Genomic DNA, 19,411 nt, shown 5'->3' with positions numbered 1-19,411 from the left:
CTCCCAGCCTGGGCCAGCGACGTAGGGGGGCGAGCCAGGGAGAAGAAGGAATTTGGAAAGGAATTCTCTAGGGAAGAGGGAACCCAGGCAGTGCGAAGTACTCCCCTTTTCTGACCCCCCTCACCTGGAGCACCAGGCGGCCAATTGGCGGTGTGGCCCGGGTCCCCACAGCCAATGGGAAGGCGGCGCGTCCGTGCGCCCCCAGGGGTATAAGCACTAGCAGGCTCGGGAAAGTGAAAGTGGGGCGGCAGCCTCTGGCGCAGCCGCCCAGGTCCTGAGCTAGGGCGCTGGAGCGGAATCACCAGGATGCTCAGGGCTCCCGAGCCAGGGCCCCAGGAGGCGGGGGCAGCCACTCAGGGCAAGCCACTCACCTCCTTTCTCATCCAGGACATCTTGCGGGACGGCGTAGAGCGGCGCGGCAGCCACACTGGCAGCCTGCAGCCGCTGCTCCGGCCGCAGCCCACTCGCCCACCGGCCCCGAGGCGACACCCTGAGCCGGAGCCCGAGGGCGGAAGAGGTGGCGCCGGGGCGCAGGAGGATGAGCCGAGCGCCCGGCCCCGCACCGCACCGGGGAAGGCCGTGCCGCCGGGGGAGACCGAACCAGGTAAACCTGCAACGCTGGGGAGGCCGGGCTGAGCCGGGCGGGGTCCCGCGGAGAGCGGACAGGCCAGCAGGCTGCGCGGGTGTGAGCGTGCGTCCAAGGCGCAACTCCCGGATTAACCCTGAGCCCCAGTGTCAGGGCAGCGCAGGATGTGGACATCCGCCTGACTCGCCTTCACGGTGCTCCCGACTCTGCGGGCTCCGGTGCTCTCCCGGCTCAAAAGCGAGCACGCACGCCGCGCCCACCGTCTCCCCCCAACCCCGCGCCCCGCACCCCGGAGTCCCAAGCGATATACCCCGACCCCAGCTCCCAGCTACCCGCGCAAACTTGATCGGCGCCAGCCCCACGTTACCTCTTGGCAGTTACAGTAACTAACGTACAACAAATAACTTATTAATATGAATAAATTAGAGTTAGTCCACCCCCTTTGCTTCCCTACCCCAAGGCAGTAAAACAGTCATTTTGGGAGTTCCCTCCGGTCTTCATGAAACACAACGCTGTTGGAATATTTTGAGCAGACTTTTCTTTCCTAACGGCTCGTTTAGAGGAAAGGGGACATGAAAGCCAGAGAAGGAGCTTGCCCTTAGCTCTCACAGCCTCTCCTGTCACACAAGCCCTCTCTTGTCTCCCGGATGTTAACACCGGATGCCTTAGGTCCTTCGTGAGGCATCCTATTTCTCAGTGTCTTCCCTGCCTCCCTTCTCCCTTCTACGTACACATATCCAGAATCCCTATTTTATTCTGTACGATGTGGCAGGAAGCTCTACCGCTAACCGTCTCTTACTCTAGGTTCTTGATAGCTATTAGAAAACTAATACATAGTATACCGTATTCTCTCACTCCCCACTCTGGAGAGCTCCTTAGTCATGTGAAAAAAGTGAAATGTATCCAAGATGACAGTGGGCTGTTTGTTCACTCGCTGAAGGAATAAGGGTGGATTGAATTCTGTTCTCTTCCCTGCTAACATGTAACTTTTTCCTTCTCGTGCCACCTTCTCTCCTCTCCTTTCCAGATAGGCACTTGGGAACTTATCTGTTGGACTGTGAAGACACTTCGGGTGCCTTGCCAAGCGTTCCCCAAACCCCCAAGCAGCCGCAGAAGCGCTCCCGAGCTGCCTTCTCCCACACGCAGGTCGTTGAGTTAGAGAGGAAATTCAGCCACCAGAAATACCTGTCAGCCCCTGAAAGGGCTCACCTGGCCAAGAATCTCAAGCTCACCGAGACCCAAGTGAAAATATGGTTCCAGAACAGACGCTATAAGACCAAACGAAAGCAGCTCACCTCGGACCTGGGTGGCCTGGAGAAGCCCTCCTCCTTGCCAGCCCTGAAAGACGAGGGTTTCTCCCGAGCCTCCATCCTCTCCATGTACAGCCTCTATCCTCACTATCCTTACCTGTACTGCTTGGGAGGCTGGAGCCCGGCTTTCTGGTAACAGCAGCTCAGAAATCAACTATGTGTGATCAGAAACTGCCTTCCCCAGACTGTCTCTCTGGAAAGCAAAAGGGACCAAGGTCAGGGAGGACTGGGGAGCAAGAGACGTGCAACCAAAACGGTTAAAGGTTTGCCTGGAAAACCCAGATTCTTCACTGGTGGCCAATGAAAAATCTGGGCCCGTGCCTAGTTTAATATTCAAATAGTTTCCCCAACACATAACGTAGGTCGTTTTTGCTTTTAGAGACTTGCCCGAAGTGGGGATGGATACAGTTAAGTGCTGTTTACAGCACCGTGTGTGATTTTGTGTGAGCCGCCGTCCACATCGCTTCTGGGGATTCTGTTCCTACAACTCCATCCGCTGGTGTAGTGGAGCATTGACTGAAAGAGCAGTCCTGAGGGAGAAAGGACAACCAAGATGAGGATGAATTAGACTTAAGTTCGAGATCTTCCTTGGCCTTGGAATATGACCAAATTTTCTCTCTGTCCCTGTAAGAGAGAGGGAAGTAGAGGATGTCACCAAGAAACCCATCGAGCTCAGGGCACCTTGGCTTGGGCTATGGAGATGGGTAGGCAGAGATGAAAATATAAATATCTTATTATTTCTTTTTAAAAAGTATGCCAATTTGCGTATTTACAGGGTGGCCCAAGTAGGAAAAGAAGCAGTCACTGTGGGTTTAAGACAAGCTGTGTAAACAGAGCTCTACTGTAAGAAGTGGCTCAGGCCAGAAGAATCTCTGTGTGTCCAAGACAGTGGCCAAAGGAGAAATCTCCCACTGCTGCAGGGACCACTGTATTTATTTAAGCCAAAAAAAAAAAAAAAAAAGCCTCTTCTGGTCCTTTTTGCCCTGGGCCCGAGAATTTAGAATGAGAAGGTTCCCGGAGTTTGCAGGCTATAATTCACACCACCTCATGACAGATCACATCATTCTTTACTCTCAGCGCCTTCCTTCCCTCCTTTTCTTTTTCATTCCTTTTCCACAGCCATCACCCACCGATCGGTTTCTTTTCAGTTCAGACTTTCAGTCTGGCTGGCTGCACCTCACATATGCCTTCCTTATTTAGCCTGAGATCTGGTCTTTTTTTTTTTTTTTTTCCTCTATTTATCTTTCTGGGTTAAAAAAAAGGGAGGTGATTCTGAATTGGCTAAAAGACATGCATTTTTTTGGTATCTAACAATTCTTATTTCTTTCCTTTAAAAATATACAGCATTAAATCTCAAATCCTATTTAAAGACTCGACAGCTCTAGAAGGTCACTGCTACTTTTATAGGACTTTCTGGTGGCTGTTGTTACAGTTCAAAGTCTGACAACCCTTTGGGATCTCTGCAGGCAGAGGAGGTAAGAGGTGTGGCTTTCACACACAAGGAAGAACAGTGCAAAATGTGAAATGCGGGGTTGGTACTGTTGAGTTATCTAATGTGACTTGAGGGCTTATGGGTGGGGCGTGGAAAAAAAGGCAGCCTGGTCCTTAGTGAGCCCAGTTACTTGGTCAAGCTGACAGGGCTGAGAGCACTTTGCAGAGAGAGGCTAAGGAAAAAGAAACAGTTTTCAAAACTGCATTATCGTGGCTTCCATCACTTTAAAAAAAGAAAAAAACTGTCCAAATGCTTCGGGAACTGCGTTTAATGCCTATAAAAAAATGGGTCGCCAAAATGAGTCACTTCGTGATTTCAGAGAGAACGAGAAGAGGGCAAAAGAGAAATATGGCCACCCTTCTGTTTTCATCCCATTACTCAGGTGACCTGGTAGAGGGAGACATCGGAATAAAAAAAAGCCAGTTACTAATGAGCTACCCTGAGGCCTGGAAATCTCTTGATCCCACCACTTAATTCTGTTTAGTAAGAAACCTTTCAATTTCCTCCTATTAAGAGGGCCAATTTACTGTTGGTGGCAAAACTGCCAGAGTTGATAGAAAGTTGGCCCATTTCACCCCAGTTTCTATCATTCAGGCTCCAAGCTGAAATATTGTGAAATGCCACATGCTGCTGACAGTACTAGGGAGCACGGAAGGCAGCATAGCCTGAATGGCTTTCTTTTTCTCACAAGCCTCGTAAGGGAAGCGTCAAGTGCTCACACTCTGCCCAGTACCCTTTCTCTCCCCACTGTCTGAATTTAATTTTTCGAACCTGCAGTTCTGCAAATATGAAACATTTTACTGTGACATATATTGTGTTGCAAAAGAAAAAAAAAAAGTCTTCGTTTAAAATTATTTGGTTTGTGAATTCATCTTGCTTTTCCCACATTGGAACTCGTCACTCAGCCATATCTAAACTGGTAAAACAACATTCGAAGAACGAGTATGGCGAACTGGAAGGTGCCCCGAAGGGCTTCAGCCAGACAGCCTCTTTCTATCCTATTTAATAAATTAGTTTGGGTTTTCCACGTGTATAACAAACTCTGCTCCGATCTATAGCAAAAAGGCCTGTAACTTGAAATTTAATAAAGTACCCCAACCAAACTTTATTTTTCTATGTACTTTTTTTGCAACATGAGTGTTTTTAAAATAAAGGACCATGTCTTTATCGGACATATCTGTGTGTGATTTTCTGTTTCTTAATGAGCATATGCTGTCGAGCTCACGTATTTCTGGTGACCGTGTTCTCCCACCCTCGACCTGACTGACAAATCTATGAAGAAAAAAATAATCAAAAGCAGTAGTTTAGCCGGTAGCAGATGATGGTCATTCTTTTATAAGTGCGCTGGCCTCTGTTCCAGGTCAATCATGTGGAGGGGAAAGAGATTTCTGTCCTTAGTTTAATAAGCACCTGCTCCATCCCAAGAATTCCTTTCGTTTAAATAGAGAACATCGGGTTTTTACTTACATTTCTTGAAGACCCTGAAAGGAACACGTAGCCCACACAATACTTCTTTTAAAAATTCCACTCTCCTCTCCCACTAGCCCTTGGCATTACAACTGCTCCCCTGGCCCCCTGGCACCTGCATTTCCCTGAAATTGTCACCATCACCATCATTCGGGGCAGAGAGACCTCTTGCAAGTAACACCTTTGAATCGAAATCACAAGTATTGAAAGTAGGCTTAACATAAAATATATATAAATAACACATCCTTTATCCGCCTGCACTTAAACCTTCATTAAATACCACAAGCAAAGTGTCTCATGCCCCTGATTACCTGAGAGAATTGATGGTTTTCTTGCCCCCTCCTTCAAGGAAATAGAAGCTTAAAGAGTAAGGTACTTACGCGAGGTAAAACATATCATAATTTCAAAGTTTGCTCTAACCCTTTAAGTACATTGTACACACAGGTGGGGCCTCCCGTAGCATGTTCACATCATGAGATTTAACTCTTTGCACAAATCTGCAGCCATCCTCCCCTCCCCTGCGAGGCCCTCAGCTCTCAAATTACAAAAGCTCTGGCAGTAAATTAACAATGTGGATTTTTTTTTTTTTTTAACCATTAAAAGTAACTAATCCCGGAAACTAAACAAAAATCTCTCATCCCTAAAGAAAGTTCTTCGCCTCCTCTTTGTCCCCCTTCCACTGTGCCTTCAGTGCCTCTGCTAATCTCACATTCTCTTCTCCCAGCCACTCTCGTGAGCATGCCACATTTGTGGCCTTTGGAATCCTTTTGCAGCCTGTCTCTCAGGTTACTTCAGGTGCAAATTTCTAGAGTCACTGTGGCTTTTTCACCGGTGATGCCATCGGTCCTCCCCAAGCCTCCTCAGGAAGGCCGACACTGCCAGAAGGGAAACGAATGTCAGAGAGTTACACCTGACAAAAACCATGTTCCTTCTAACTAAAGCAAGTCATCGTTCTAGGGCACTGCTAAGACCTCCCCTCTTAAAGCTGACTTTGGAGGGAACAGTGACAGTGAGCAGAAAGTTACTTAGCTTGGGTGCCCTGTGGTGCAGGTTTTAGGGAGAGCGCATTCCCCTCAAGAGGAAGTGAGGACAGCAGGACTGAAGGGAAGAAGCTGAGCCACCACACAAGTGTGACAGAGGCCTCACCCAGGATTCGAAGAAGCTCCAAAGCCGGATTGAGGAAAGGCTGTGGACACCTGAATCCCAGCCTCAGCCACCTCCTGGAAGTGAGAGTATCCTGGGGCTATGCGGCTCCTTTCTGGGTCAGGCCTGGCCGCTCAGGGACCCGGCTGTGGGTACTCAGCATCAGTACTCTCAGTGGCCGTGGGGTGTGTCTCCCCTGTACTGGGGGCTCAGTGGAGCATCACGGAATCCACTCTAAGATATATGATCCTTCCTTTGGTCCCTCTCATGTGGCCACAGTCACCACCAGTCTGCAGTGAGGAAATCTGAGTTAGGAGGGTCACAGTCGGCTCCAAGCCCCGAATTCTGTCCTCAGACATCAAGACTCTGCTCCTCCCATAGCCAGCATGAACATGTCGCTGGGGCTTGTTTTTTTTTTTAAAGCTGAGAGTTATTTACTGCCCGAGAAAGGGGGCAGGAGCGATAATCCTGGGACATGAAGAGCTCCTAGTTTAGCCATAGACTTGGCCTTCACACACTTTCCCAGAGAGACCACCCATCGACAGCTGCCAGGGAAAGGAGAAGAATCTCTGTTTCCACACTCTATCCTCCTCTCACCATTGCGAAGGCTGCAGATGTGGCCCTGACTCACCTCCTGAGTCTGTTCTGGGCCTGATCTGGTGTTTAGGAGAGATTTAGGATAGATTCTTAGGCTAGATCTCCTGTGTGGCCTCTTCTAACCGGGCAGTCTCCACCTGTTTTCAGCTAATCCAGCGATGGGCATGGCTCTCATGGGGGCAGTGATGGGGTGATACACAGAGGAAAATCCCATTTTCTCCTGGAAATGACTGCGGATGCTCACGGATTTTTTTTTTTTTTAAAAGCCTGGATGCTATGGTGATGCAGGGAAATATATGCTGATTCCTCTTACTTGAAGGTGGAAGACTGGCAGCTTTTAATCTCAAATACCAGCCGTCCACACAGTCTCTGTTTCATTTGCAGGATGGCTGTCGGTCCCTTGGTTGTCAGCACTGGCTGCACGATAGAATAGTCTGGGAGACCCAGGCCTACTTAACACCAATTACACTAAAATCTCTGAAGATAGGGCTCAGACATCAGTACTTTTTAAATACTAATGTCCAAGGTTACAAACCTCTTGCTTAGCCTCTTTCCAACTGGTTTGTCTACTCAGCCTCACAGGTGCCAGGACAAGAGAGCTACCTGGAGGAGCCAGGAAGGGAGGAGCTGGGGGTGGATTTTTTTTTTTTGGCTTGCTCATTCTTTTTACAGAGAACAGATGTTCAGTTTTTCTTACTTTTTTCTCAAGCCTCCTCCTCTTGGAATTTCTGACATCATCAAATGGCCCTCTGTAATCCGGAAAAGCCCATCTCCTTCCAGGTAATTCCTCACCCAAAGTTAAAAGGGCCCAAACTGCCTGGGTGTATGGCTAACCTGATAATCCAGAAGTATTGATTACCCATTCCCACCCCAGGCCTGTACAGACTGACAACACACTCTGACCGTCTGTGGAAAAAGACAGAAAAGGAGAATCCATCCTTGACTCTTTTTTCTTTGTCTTTAGTTTTTTGTTTGTTTCTTTGTTTTTATTAAGATGTAATCAACATAGAACATTATATTAGTTTCAGGTGTACACCATGATGATCCAACATTTGTATACACTGAGACAGTGATCACCACAATAATTCTAGTGATCATCCGTCCTTGACTCTTGTTGAGTTTTCATCTGTCCTGGAAGTACAGAGCCTATTTGTGCATAGCTGGGAACAGTGGGTGTCATTTAACCTCTGTCAATTAGCGTCACGCTTCCCTGACAACTCATCTATTAGGATTAGGCAGTGTCTTAGCACTAACATAACATTTACCCATCCTTCTGCCAAATCCGCAATATTAAATGTTTTTTTTTTTTTAAAAAAAAAAAAAAACTGTGTGTGCAGAGATGGATAAGGTAGAGGGTGGCTCACGGGGTGAGGGAAGGAATATGCTTTGTGACAACACAGCTTTTGACTAAAATTTGCTTGAAATGAATGCATAGTTGGCATCAAAACTCCAGGTCAATGTTACATATATGTTACAATAAAAATTTTTTAAAGGGAAGAAGAAAGTAAAGTTAAAAAAAAAACTCCAGCTCAAAGCCCAAAAAAAAAAAAAGTAAACTTGACCTAAACAACATCTGAAAACAAGAATGATGGAATGATGGAAATGAGTTAGCTCCATTTATTTCTTTATTTTATTTTTTTTCTTTTTCTTTCTTTCTTTTCTTTTCTTTCTTTCTTTCTTTTTTTTTTTCCTGCTGTGTTCTTTTATGGAGAAGAAAACAAGGAATACACACAACACGAAATTGGGGGTGGGGAGGAGATGTCATTCTCTCATGGAAAAGTTTGGAATCTCTCCCACACTCCACACTGAGAGCTTATTTATACTTAGATCCTTGATGATTCTTTTCCTTTCAAGGAATATTTGACTCATCAAAGGCTAATACGTGCAGGTTCTGTGCCTTGTAAAGTGAAGTGTGGAGTGGGTACCAAGGATCGCTGTGGGCACAGGTCCATGAGGATGTGCTTTGGCAGAGCTCAAATTAGAAGGTCTACATCTTCTTTCTATGACAAAAACTGACGTAATGGAGATATCGGTGTGAGAGACTTCTGAATTGAGTTAGAGAAGAGAGACACAGAGGCTGCAGATTTTGCTTCCCTTGCTCCCTTTGTGAAATGGACAAATTGGCAGAATGAGTTGATGATGGAAGCTTGGGACAAAAGTCCCAGGGTCCTCAGTGTGACTCATGCAAATGATTTCTCTGGATTTAAAGTTCTCCTTATCTTATTAATGGGTAGGCAAGACCAAGTGTAAATCCAAGCGTCCATCGTGCAAAGAAATGCCATCGGAAGAACTCTTCAACTACAGAAAGAAGAGGGAATGGTGTGAGGGGTGATGATGTGGGTGAGGAAAGAAACATGACTCCATTGGTACAGATGTTGAAATTCTGCAGCCTGCGATTTCCAGAGTCCTGACACTAGAAATGCCTTTTTGACCTTGACTGAAATTGTGTACCCTGTTACTGGGCCTTTTTTTCCCTCTGAGTCAGTTCAACTGCATGTGAAGAGCCAAGGCAAGGGAGGAGGGACAACAAAGAGTGAGAAGTGACGGGGAAGGAACCGGACGGGTAGTTTTCCACAGCCTGTGGAAGCGTCTTCATGAATGTGTGAGCTCACGATCCCTCTCGTTGGCTCTTGATTGACCCTGAGTGGAGAGATGGCTCTATGTCCTAGAGATTAGGTTTTATTACAGACACAGACTGAGGGCATGTCAACTTTGGCCTCGGGAAGGAACAAACCTGGACCAGGATCTGAGGGAAAGCATTCTCATTACAACCCAAATATGTTTTATAAAAGCCAATACAGACACACACCCCAGAGTAGCAAAATGGGTTTCACACAAATTGGACCAGCTTTCCACACAGAGAAACAGCTTGGTGGAGAACGAGACACACACTACAACTGGAGGCCATGGATAAGGACTTAAAAGAGCTAGTTGACCACAGGCCCCTAAAAACCAGAACTAATTTGATCTTGGCAGCAACCAAAAGGGCACTGTGTCCCGAGCAATGGAGCTAGCATCACTCCCTACTTTGCATTGACTAAACGAAGTTTGACACTGATTAAATATGTTTGCTGAGTGAATGAATGAATGAATGAATGAATAATGAATGAATCCAGACTTCGCCTGCAATACTAGGTTTGGTTCTGAGTACCATACTTTGAGGTAAACTGTAGCAAGTTCAGAAAAGTATGAAACAGTCACATGAAGAAGAGTTGAAGAAACTAAGAACATTTACCCTGAAAAGGGGCCAGAAGAGTCAGAGAAGAAAAGAGAAGAATTAGATTTTCTCTGTGTTGTCCTAGGTGGAATCAACAAGGTGATGCTGAGCTCAGATCGGCAGTGTCCGAAAAATCACTGGATAGATGTGAGTTCTCTGCCACTGGGGAGGTGACGAGTATTTAGTGAGATCATAAAGAGGATGCACGTGCATGGTACAACTCTAAGATCCTCGCCAGCCTTCTGGTTCTATGATTTTAGAGAGAACTATTGGGTTCTAGCCTCCACTACCCACTATGAGATGAGGGCAGATCTTTCTAACTCCTCTGAGTTTTAGCTACTCTTCTATTGAATGGAGAAATTCGTCCTTCTGATAATGAACTGAATCAAATCAGCTCTACAAGTCCCATCCTTGATTCGCCAGGGAAACAAACAATTGTGATTTCATGGAGATCTATCGATTAATTGATACCTGCCGATTGATATCTGAAATTCCACCCTTAGACATTCATTCCTGATCCTGAATAATCCATCTCCAGCTAAAATATGAATCTCCTTGTAAGAAGCAATGAATTAAACTTGATGAATCATTTATCACCAAATACGAATGTTTATTAATTTCAACATAGTTGACTTGTGATACTGTCAATAGATCACTGTAAAAAAGAGGGGAAAGCTCAAGAAAGAAGGCTGGGGGCTTAGAAAGAAAAAATAAATTTCTATTTCTAAATTTTCTCTAAGTTTAGCCCTACCTATACTGATTGCTTTATTTCTCTGTCTTAGTTCTGAGCTTAAACTATTGCTTCTTTTCATGGAAGCCTTTTAACTTTAGGCCTCAGATATGTTTCTCATTGCCTGGGAAGTGTGTGTCCAGGGAGAGGTGACAACATTGTTCTAGAAGCAAAAGGACAGAGGGGTGGTGAGTTCTCTCTATCGCACCATTCACGTTTCCTTCCCTCTAACTCAGAAATTAGTAAGCCAGTGACTATGGAGGGGAAAATATATCTCTGTATTTATTTAGATTTTTATTTTTAACCCCAAATGTCATAACTCTAAACCCTTTACCTAAATCAATAATCGCTTTGGTTTATCTAAATGAATCATGGCATAATAAAAATAGCATGAATCTTAGCTTTAGTTCTGACCTGTAACTCTAGTTGTACCTTCTTATTAGCTGTATAACCTTAGGCAAATTATTTGACCTTGTTAAGACTCATATTCTTCCTCTTTAAATGGTGGTAACAATGCCTCATTTACAGGGTTGTTCAAGGATTAATTGGGATAAATCTAGCATATATTAGGTCATTAAGAATTGTCAGCTCACTTCCTCCTGTAGAAAAAAATGTCTAAACTTTTTGCATACTATAATGAAATATATGCGATAGTCACTTAACATATTTCATATGCTTTTCCATGAAGCTACATAGCAAATAGTATTCGCATTTTCATTTTTGTGGGGTTTTTTTTTATATGTTAGTGAGTTAATATTCTATAACATATAACCACCATATTTGAAATTGGAGTGATGGATGGATAGATGTATGTATGTATGTATAGATGATAGATTAGATAGATAGATAGATAGATAGATAGATAGATAGATAGATAGATTTCAAAACAGGCAAGGGAAAATGCACACTAAACTTCTACAAAAAGAATCAAAGATGACTCTCCAAGATGTAGTAATTTCTCCTGGACAGACTGTAACTCCATGGGACTCTACATGGGGTCTTTCCCACAGGAGAGGGACTATGTCCCTTGAGTTTAAATCATCTGAGATAGAGGACTAGTGACCAGGACTGCTTGCTTCCATGCCCAAAGCTGGATTACACAAATACAGACAAAATAAATCAACAAAAATAGCTAAGAGGCATTTCTAAACATGTCCAGCTGCAGAAATTTATGGCTATTAGCTCTTGGAAAAAGGCCATTTCAGATAAGCCAACTATTTTTACAGAAAACAAAAATGGAACATATATTGATTGGTTTTCAATTGGCTATCAACTATCCCCAGTCCTGGGAGAAGCAACTAAGGGGGAAAAAGCCTACCTGACCACCTTGTTCTTTGCCACTAAAGTCCTCTGAAATTTGGACTAGAGGGAAAGCTTCTGAAAAAGATGAAGTTCAGTATTTTATGACCATTGTAGATCTTTTTTCTCCCCTCCAGTATTCTTTTATAAAAGAAAGAAAGAGTCTAAAGTCATAAACATTCTTGGGCTGGCCAAGCTCTTCCATGAGCAAGTTAGATCTTTGAGTATGTAGGGAAGGTGGCCAATGGCAGAAACTCCCCCTATCAAGGAAAATAAGATTTTGCCTTTTAATTGATCTAATGACTCTAGTGCTCAAAGGTTGAGTGACCCTAGAAAAACTATTCACATCCCTATATCTTAGCTTCCTTATCTGTAAAGTCATCTCTGAGGTTTCTTCCAGCTCTGTCAGTCTACGTTCAATGATTTCTCTTCCATTTTTGAAGCTGTCAGGCCCTTCTGTTACCATGTTTGAATAAATTTAAATGTAAAAGTTAAGCTTGCATATAAGATGTCATATAAGCAGATTCCCAGTAATTTGTCACAACATCCAGCCCAATGTAGGTTGAGTTAAATTTGCACGATCCAAAGAAAGGATTTGCTTCATATGTCTATTGATAGAATTAAAAGAAAAAATGCTGTTAGAGTAATTTGAGAATTATAAAGGAGTCCTTTCTGTCATATGTGTAATGCAGATGCTAGCTTAGCTGGGGTCTCTTGGCCTCTTGAGAGCCAAATAAGCTTAGTTCAAACCCCATTCATGCCCTGTCAAAATCCAGCAAGATGCTTTCTAATTCCTAGTGAGTTCATTTCATTCTCAATTTCCACAGGTGCTATCTCTGTTCTTCACAGCAGAAGTGAAACTCGAGTTCTTTCTTGAATTCCTAAAGCAAAACAAAGCTTTTGCACAAAGCATTCATAACTGTGGTAGACTTCACTGAAAATGAATTGGACTGGTGAGGGACAAAAATGGATGTTATATCACAGAAATATGAAGATTTTCAAATTAAACACCAGAAATCCCTTATGTCAAATTGTGAAATGTCTACTGGTTGCTTCATCAGATGTGGACTTCAGTCTCATTTCATTTGCTAATTCCTTCTCTCTTTCTCTTTCCTTCCCTCTCTCTGGATCTTCCCTCTAGGGAACAGAGAGAATCCTCTCCTCATCTCAAGCAGGGCATTTTGTCACCATTTTTGTTGCCTTGTCTCATGCTTTCATGTATTTTTCCAAACTATGGCATTTTTTTTCCCTAAGAAGAATTCTGGTGTCTAATAATAATGATAGTAATAATCCATTTGCATTACATATAAAATTCACAATACTGGAAAACTTTCAGATAGAAAATTTCAACCGATTTAATAAAAGAATCTTTTTAAGCAGTCTTAAAATGGTTTTAGCTGTACTTAGGGGTAGGCAAACAGTGAATGATTAATTTAGAATTTGTGATTGAGTAAGTCTCTGAGGTAGGCCTTGATAAGTCAAAAAAAGTTTGAAATACAACCTGAAGGCAAAAGACCCAGAATAGCCAACACAATACTGACCAAGAACAAAGCAGAAGGATTGACACTGCCTGACCTCAAGACTTACTATAAAGCTATCAATAAGACAGTGGGGCATCGGCAAAAGAATAGAGACATAGATCAGTGAAACAGCACAGAGAGCCTAGAAATAGACCCATAAATATAGTCAACTGATCTTCCACAGAGGAACAGCAAAGGAAATTCAATGAAGAAAGGATAGGCTTTTCAACAAATGACACTGAAACAATTAGATGTTCATATGCAAAAAAAAAAAAAGAGAGAGAGAGAGAGAGAGAGAGAGAATCTAGGCACAAGCTTGACACTTTTCACAAAAATAACTCAAAATCGATCATAGACCTAAATATAAAATGCAATACTATAAAACGTTGGCAAGAAAACATAGGAGAAAAATCTATGTGACTTTGGATTTAGGATGAGATTTGGGGTATAACACCAAAACAATGATCCATGGAAGAAAACAATTGAAAAGCTAGATTTTATTAAAATTAAAAACTTGTGCTCTGTGAAGGATACTGTTAACAGAATGAAAAGACAAGCTGGAGACTTGGAGAAACTATTTGCAATTATTTATCAGATAAAGGATTTGTATCCACACTATACAAAGAATTCTTAAAACTTAATAAGAAAACAAACAACTTAATTTAAAAATGGACAAACTATTTGAACAAGCACCTCACCAAAGACATATAGATGACAAATAACCATATAACAAGATGCAAAATATTATTTGTCATCAAGGAATTGCAAATTAAAACAATAATGAGATACCACTACATAGCTATTGGAATTGCTAAAATCCAAAAATCTGACAATACCAAATGCTGGTGAGGATTTGAAGAAATTGCACCCCTATGTATTTACCCAATTGATTTGAAAATTGTGTTCACACAAAAACCTGCACATGAATGTTTATAGCAGCTTTATTCATAATTGCTAGAAAGTGGAAGCAACGTGATGTCTTTCAATAGGTGAATAAATAAGCCGTGGTACAGTTATATAATGGAATATTATTTCGCAATAAGAAGAAACAAGCTATCAAGCCCCAAAAGACATGGAGGAAACTTAAATGTATAATGCTATGGAAGAGATCAGTATGAAAAGACCACATATTGTATGATTCTAACTACATTCTGGAAAAGGAAAAATTATAGAAACAGTGCAAAGATCAATGGTTTCCAGGGATTCAGAGGAAGAAGGAAAGGATAAATATGTAAAGAGCAGATCAATTTTAAGGCAGTGGAACTTCTGTATAATACTGTAATGATGGATTATGACATAGATTTATCAAAACCCATAGAACTTCACGTCACAAAGAGAGATCCTAAATGAATATAAATTTTTTAAAATTATTTAAGAGGTCAGGGGATCCCAGGAAGGAATGCAGCCTATGATGGGAGACTCTAACTGTGTTACAAATGAATGAAACAACTGCCCTGAAGGAGGAGGGGCGGGGAAGGTGCTGACCAAAGTAACTCTGAAAATGAGGAGAGACTGTAATGCTAAAGATAAGGTGGGAACAAAGTTGTAAAGGATCAGAATTTTTGTATGTTATTGAAGTTAAGCTGGTACAAATTCAAATTAGAATGCTATAACTTTAGGGTACTAAATGTAACTCCCATGGAAAACCTCGAAGAAAATATTTATAGAATATAAACTAAAGGAAATAAGGGAATTAAAACATTTCGCTCCCCCCTCCCCCCAAAAAACCAAAAATCCAAAAAAACAATGAAACTCAAAAGAGAGTAATGCAGGAAACGAGAGACAAAGGCTATAAGGTATATAGAAAACATATAGGAAAATGACAGTAGTAAATCCTTCCTTATCAGTAATTACTTTAAGTATAAATGTATTAAATTTCCTAATGAAAGAAGAGAATGGCTAATGGATTAAAGACACATGATCCAAGTAAATGTTCTCTATAAGAGATTCATTTTATATCCAAAGGCAAAAATAGGTTGAAAGTGAAAGGATGAAAAAAAAAATATTCCATACAAACAGTAACCAAAAGAAAGGAGGGTGGCTATACTAATGTCAGACAAAATAGACTTTAAATCAAAAATATTACAAGAGACAAAGATATTACATATTAATAAAGATTATGTATTAATAAGGATTCAATAGAGTAAGAAGATATAATGATGATAAACATTTACACACCTATTGGCAGATCATCAAAATATATAAAGCAAAAATTGGCAGAATTGAAAGGAGATATAGGAAGTTCTACAATAACAATTGGAAACTTCAACATCCTTCCATCAATATTGGTAAGAACAAACAGACAGAACATAGGTAAGGAAACAGAGGACTCAAACAGAGCCCTCTATTCAACAACAATAAAATACACATTCTTTGTAAGAGCATGTGACATTCTCCAGGACAGGCCATATGTTAGGCTACAAATTAAGTCTCAGTAAATTAAAAAAGATAGCTACCATTCAAACTATCTTCTCCAACTACAACTGGATAAAATTAGAAATCAATAACAGAAGAAAACTGGAAGTTCACGAATTTTTGTAAATGAAAAAACACACTTAAACCACCAAAGGATCAAAGAGGAAATCACAAGGGCAATTAGAAAATCTTTAGAGACAAATGAAAACAAAAACACAACATATCAAAGCTAAGGAGATACAGTGAAAGCAATGCTTAGGGGGAAATTTGTAGCTATAAATGCTTACATTAAGAAACATGGGAGATCTCAAATCAACAATATAACTTTACAACTTGCAGAACTAGAAAAGGAAAAACAAACTAAATTCAAAGCTGGTAGAAGAAAGGAAATAATAAAGATTAAAGCAGAGATAAATGAAATAGAGAATAGTAAAATAGAGAAAAAATCATGAAACCAAAAGTCGTTTCCTCAAAAAGAACAAAAATTGACAAAATTTTACCTAGGTCGACTATGAAAAAAAGAGAAGAGACTCAGATTACTAAAATCAGAAATGAAAGTGGGGATGGTACTACTGACCCTACAAAATAAAAATGATTGTTAGATTTCTATGAACAACCGTACTCCAACAAATTGGATAACTTAGATGAAATGGACAAATTCATAGAAATGTAAAATACACCAAGACTGAATCATGAAAAATAAAGAAATCTAAATAGACTTATACCTAGTAAGGAGATTAAATCAATAACCAAAAATTTCCTAACAAAGAAAAGCTCTGGACCTGATGGCTTCACTGGTGAATTCTACAAAACATTTAATAAAGAACTAAAACTAACCCTTCTCAAAATTTTTCCAAAAACTAGAGAGGAGAGCAGTTCCTAACCTCATTTTATGATATCATTATTGTACTGATACCAAAATCAGACAAAAACATTACAAGAAAGAAAAGTGATAGATCAATACCCCTCATGAACATTCATATCAAGATTCTTGACAAAATATTTAAAAGATTTTTCATAATTATGAAGTAGGAATTATTCCTGGAATGTAAAAATTATTTAGCATATAAAAATCAATTAATGTCATATCCCACATTAACAGAATGAAGGGAAAAAGCACACAATCATCTCAATTGATGTATAATAAATGTCATATAAGGAAAAGGAAATTAAAAAAATGATTCAATATATAATAGAAACAAAAAAGAAAAAATGCTTAGAAATTTACTTAATGAAGTAGGTAAAAGACATGCACAAAAAAACCTAAGAAACATTGTTGAAAGAAATTTAAGAAGACAAATGGGAAGGTATCACATTATCATAGATTGGAAGACTTAATATTGTTAAAATGTATTTGATACTACCAAAATTTGATATATACATACATGAAATATTGTCCTGCCTTTAAAACGAAGAAAATGAACATATGGTTGCACATGTCTTTTTGAAGTAGTGTTTTGGCTTTCTTCGGGTAAATATCCGGAAGTGGAATTACTGGGTCCTTCTATGTCTCTTTTTATAGCCTTCGTTTTAAAGTCTATTCTGTCTGGTGTAAGTATTGCCACCCCAGATTGTTTGTTTGTTTGTTTCACTTCTGTTTTCATGAAATATCTTTTTTCATCCCTTTCCTTTCAGTCTGCGTGTGTCTTTTGATCTGAAGTGAGTCTCTCGTAAGCAGCATGTGTAAGGTTGTTTTCTTATCCATTCAGCCACACCATCTTTTGATTGGAACATTTAATCCATTTACATTTAAAGTAATTGTTGATAGGTATGTAGTCAGTGCCTTTATTATTCATATTTTTTTAATCTTTTTTCTCCTTCTTTTTCTTAATGAAGGCCCTCTAACATTTTTTGTAATACTGGTTTGGTAGTGATAAACTCCTTTAGCTTTTTCTTGTCTGGGAAGCTCTTCATCTGTCCTTCGATTCTAAATGATAGCTTTGCTGGGTACAGTGATCTTGGTTGCAGGTCCTTGCTTTTTATCATTGAGTATTTCCTGACAATTCCTCTGGCCTGAAAAATTCCCATTAAGAAATCAGAGACAGTCTTATGGGAGCGTCCTTTTAGGTAGCTAATCACTTTTCTCTTGTTGCTTTTAAGATTCTTTTTTTTTTTCTTTTAACCTCTGGCATTTTAATTATGATGTGTCTTGGTGCGGGCCGCTTTGGGTTCATCTTGTTTGGGACTCTCAGCGCTTCCTGGGCTTGTATATCTATTTCCTTCTCCAGGTTAGAGTTTTCAGTCATTATTTCTTCAAATAGGTTTCAATTCCTTGCTCTCTCTCTTCTCCTCTGGAATCCCTATGATGTGTATGTTAGTATGTTTGATGTTGCCCCAGAGGCCCCTTAAACTATCCTCGTTATTTTTATTCTTTTTTTCTTTCTGCTGTCCTGATTGTGTGTTTTCTGCAATCTCCTTTTCCAAATCATTGATTTGATCACAGGCTTCATCTAATCTACTATTGATACCCTCTAATGTATTCTTTATTCAGTTATTGTATTCTTTATTTCTGACTAGTTCTTTTTTATGTGTTCTATCTCCATTTTTAAGTTCTCACTGAGATCATCGAGCATCCTCAAAATCAGTGTTTTGAACTCTGAATCTGGTAGATTGTTTGTCTCTGTTTCGTTTAGTTATTTTTCTGGAGCTTTGTTCTGTTCTTTCATTTGGGTTATATTTCTTTGTCTCCTCATTTTGGCTGCCTCCCTGTGTTTGTTTCTATATATTAGATAGAACAACTATGTCTCCCAGTCCTGATAGAGTGGTCTTATATAGTAGGTGTCTTATGGGTCCAGTGGTGCACGGTCTTTTTGGTCACCTGAGCCAGATGTCCCAGGTGTGTCCCTTGTGTGGGTTGTGTGTGCCCTCCTGTTGTAGTTGAGTCTTGATTGCTTTCAGAGCATCAGTGGAAGGAAATGACCCTCAGAATGACTGATGGTGAGAATTGGCCACGATTCCAGTGGAGGAGTTGTTGTGCTGGGGCTGACCCTATGGACCAGGATTCACTTTAGCTCTGGTGCCTGCTAATTCTGAGCTTTGGGTGTGTCATTGTAAAGGTGGTTGGGTGGTGCTCTGGTATGGTCTGGAGCTGGCCACCGAGTGTGTTGCTTCTGGGATCTCTTGGGAGGGTCTCTGTTACAGGCCAAGTTCAGATACTGGTATGAGTTACAAAGTGAACTGCAGATAGATGCCACTTGTGCTGGGCTTGAAGCTGTCTGGGAGAGGCTAAGCTACAAACTGAGGTCAGCCAGACTTGGGGCTGCTTAGCAAGAGGTATGGAGCATGCCAAGGCCAGACACTGCTTGTTTTGGGTTTGCGAACCTTTGAGAGATTTTAGGAAAGTCTGCAGCATGAACCAAGACAGGCCATTTGAATGGAAAAGCCACTGAAAATAGCTTGAGTGGACCTGCAAATTGGGTGTGACTGACTGGGTGTCAGGGGATCACCAGGGCAGGGTGAAAGGTTTTTGTCAGGTTGATGGAGACTCAGATATGGCACCTGCCTGCATCTGCACGCTGAGTAAGGGGAAGGATCAACAAAGACACAATAGGCTTTTCCAGCACTTCTGTCTGGGAGAAGACTGCCCCTCCAGCTTTTGTCCTGAAGCCTAACAATCCACTTCCTTCCCTTATGTC

The 19,411-nt window shown here is 41.3% G+C and overlaps 1 protein-coding gene across 1 annotated transcript; it reads left to right on the top strand.

Annotated features, from left to right (window-relative positions):
* Positions 1–252: 252 nt before the first annotated feature.
* On the top strand, positions 253–2,813 carry NKX3-1 (NK3 homeobox 1). Its single transcript, XM_039867636.1, has 2 exons — positions 253–604; positions 1,614–2,813. Exons 1-2 carry the CDS (start codon positions 307–309, stop codon positions 2,030–2,032), a joined length of 717 nt encoding a protein of 238 aa, XP_039723570.1. The 5' UTR covers positions 253–306; the 3' UTR covers positions 2,033–2,813.
* Positions 2,814–19,411: the final 16,598 nt, after the last annotated feature.

This window comes from Pteropus medius, unplaced genomic scaffold, assembly GCF_902729225.1.
Source record: "Pteropus medius unplaced genomic scaffold, Ma_sr-lr_union100, whole genome shotgun sequence".
NCBI lineage: Eukaryota > Metazoa > Chordata > Mammalia > Chiroptera > Pteropodidae > Pteropus > Pteropus medius.
The sequence above is the reverse complement of the archived record's forward strand: the minus strand, read 5'-3'. Positions and strand labels throughout refer to the sequence as shown.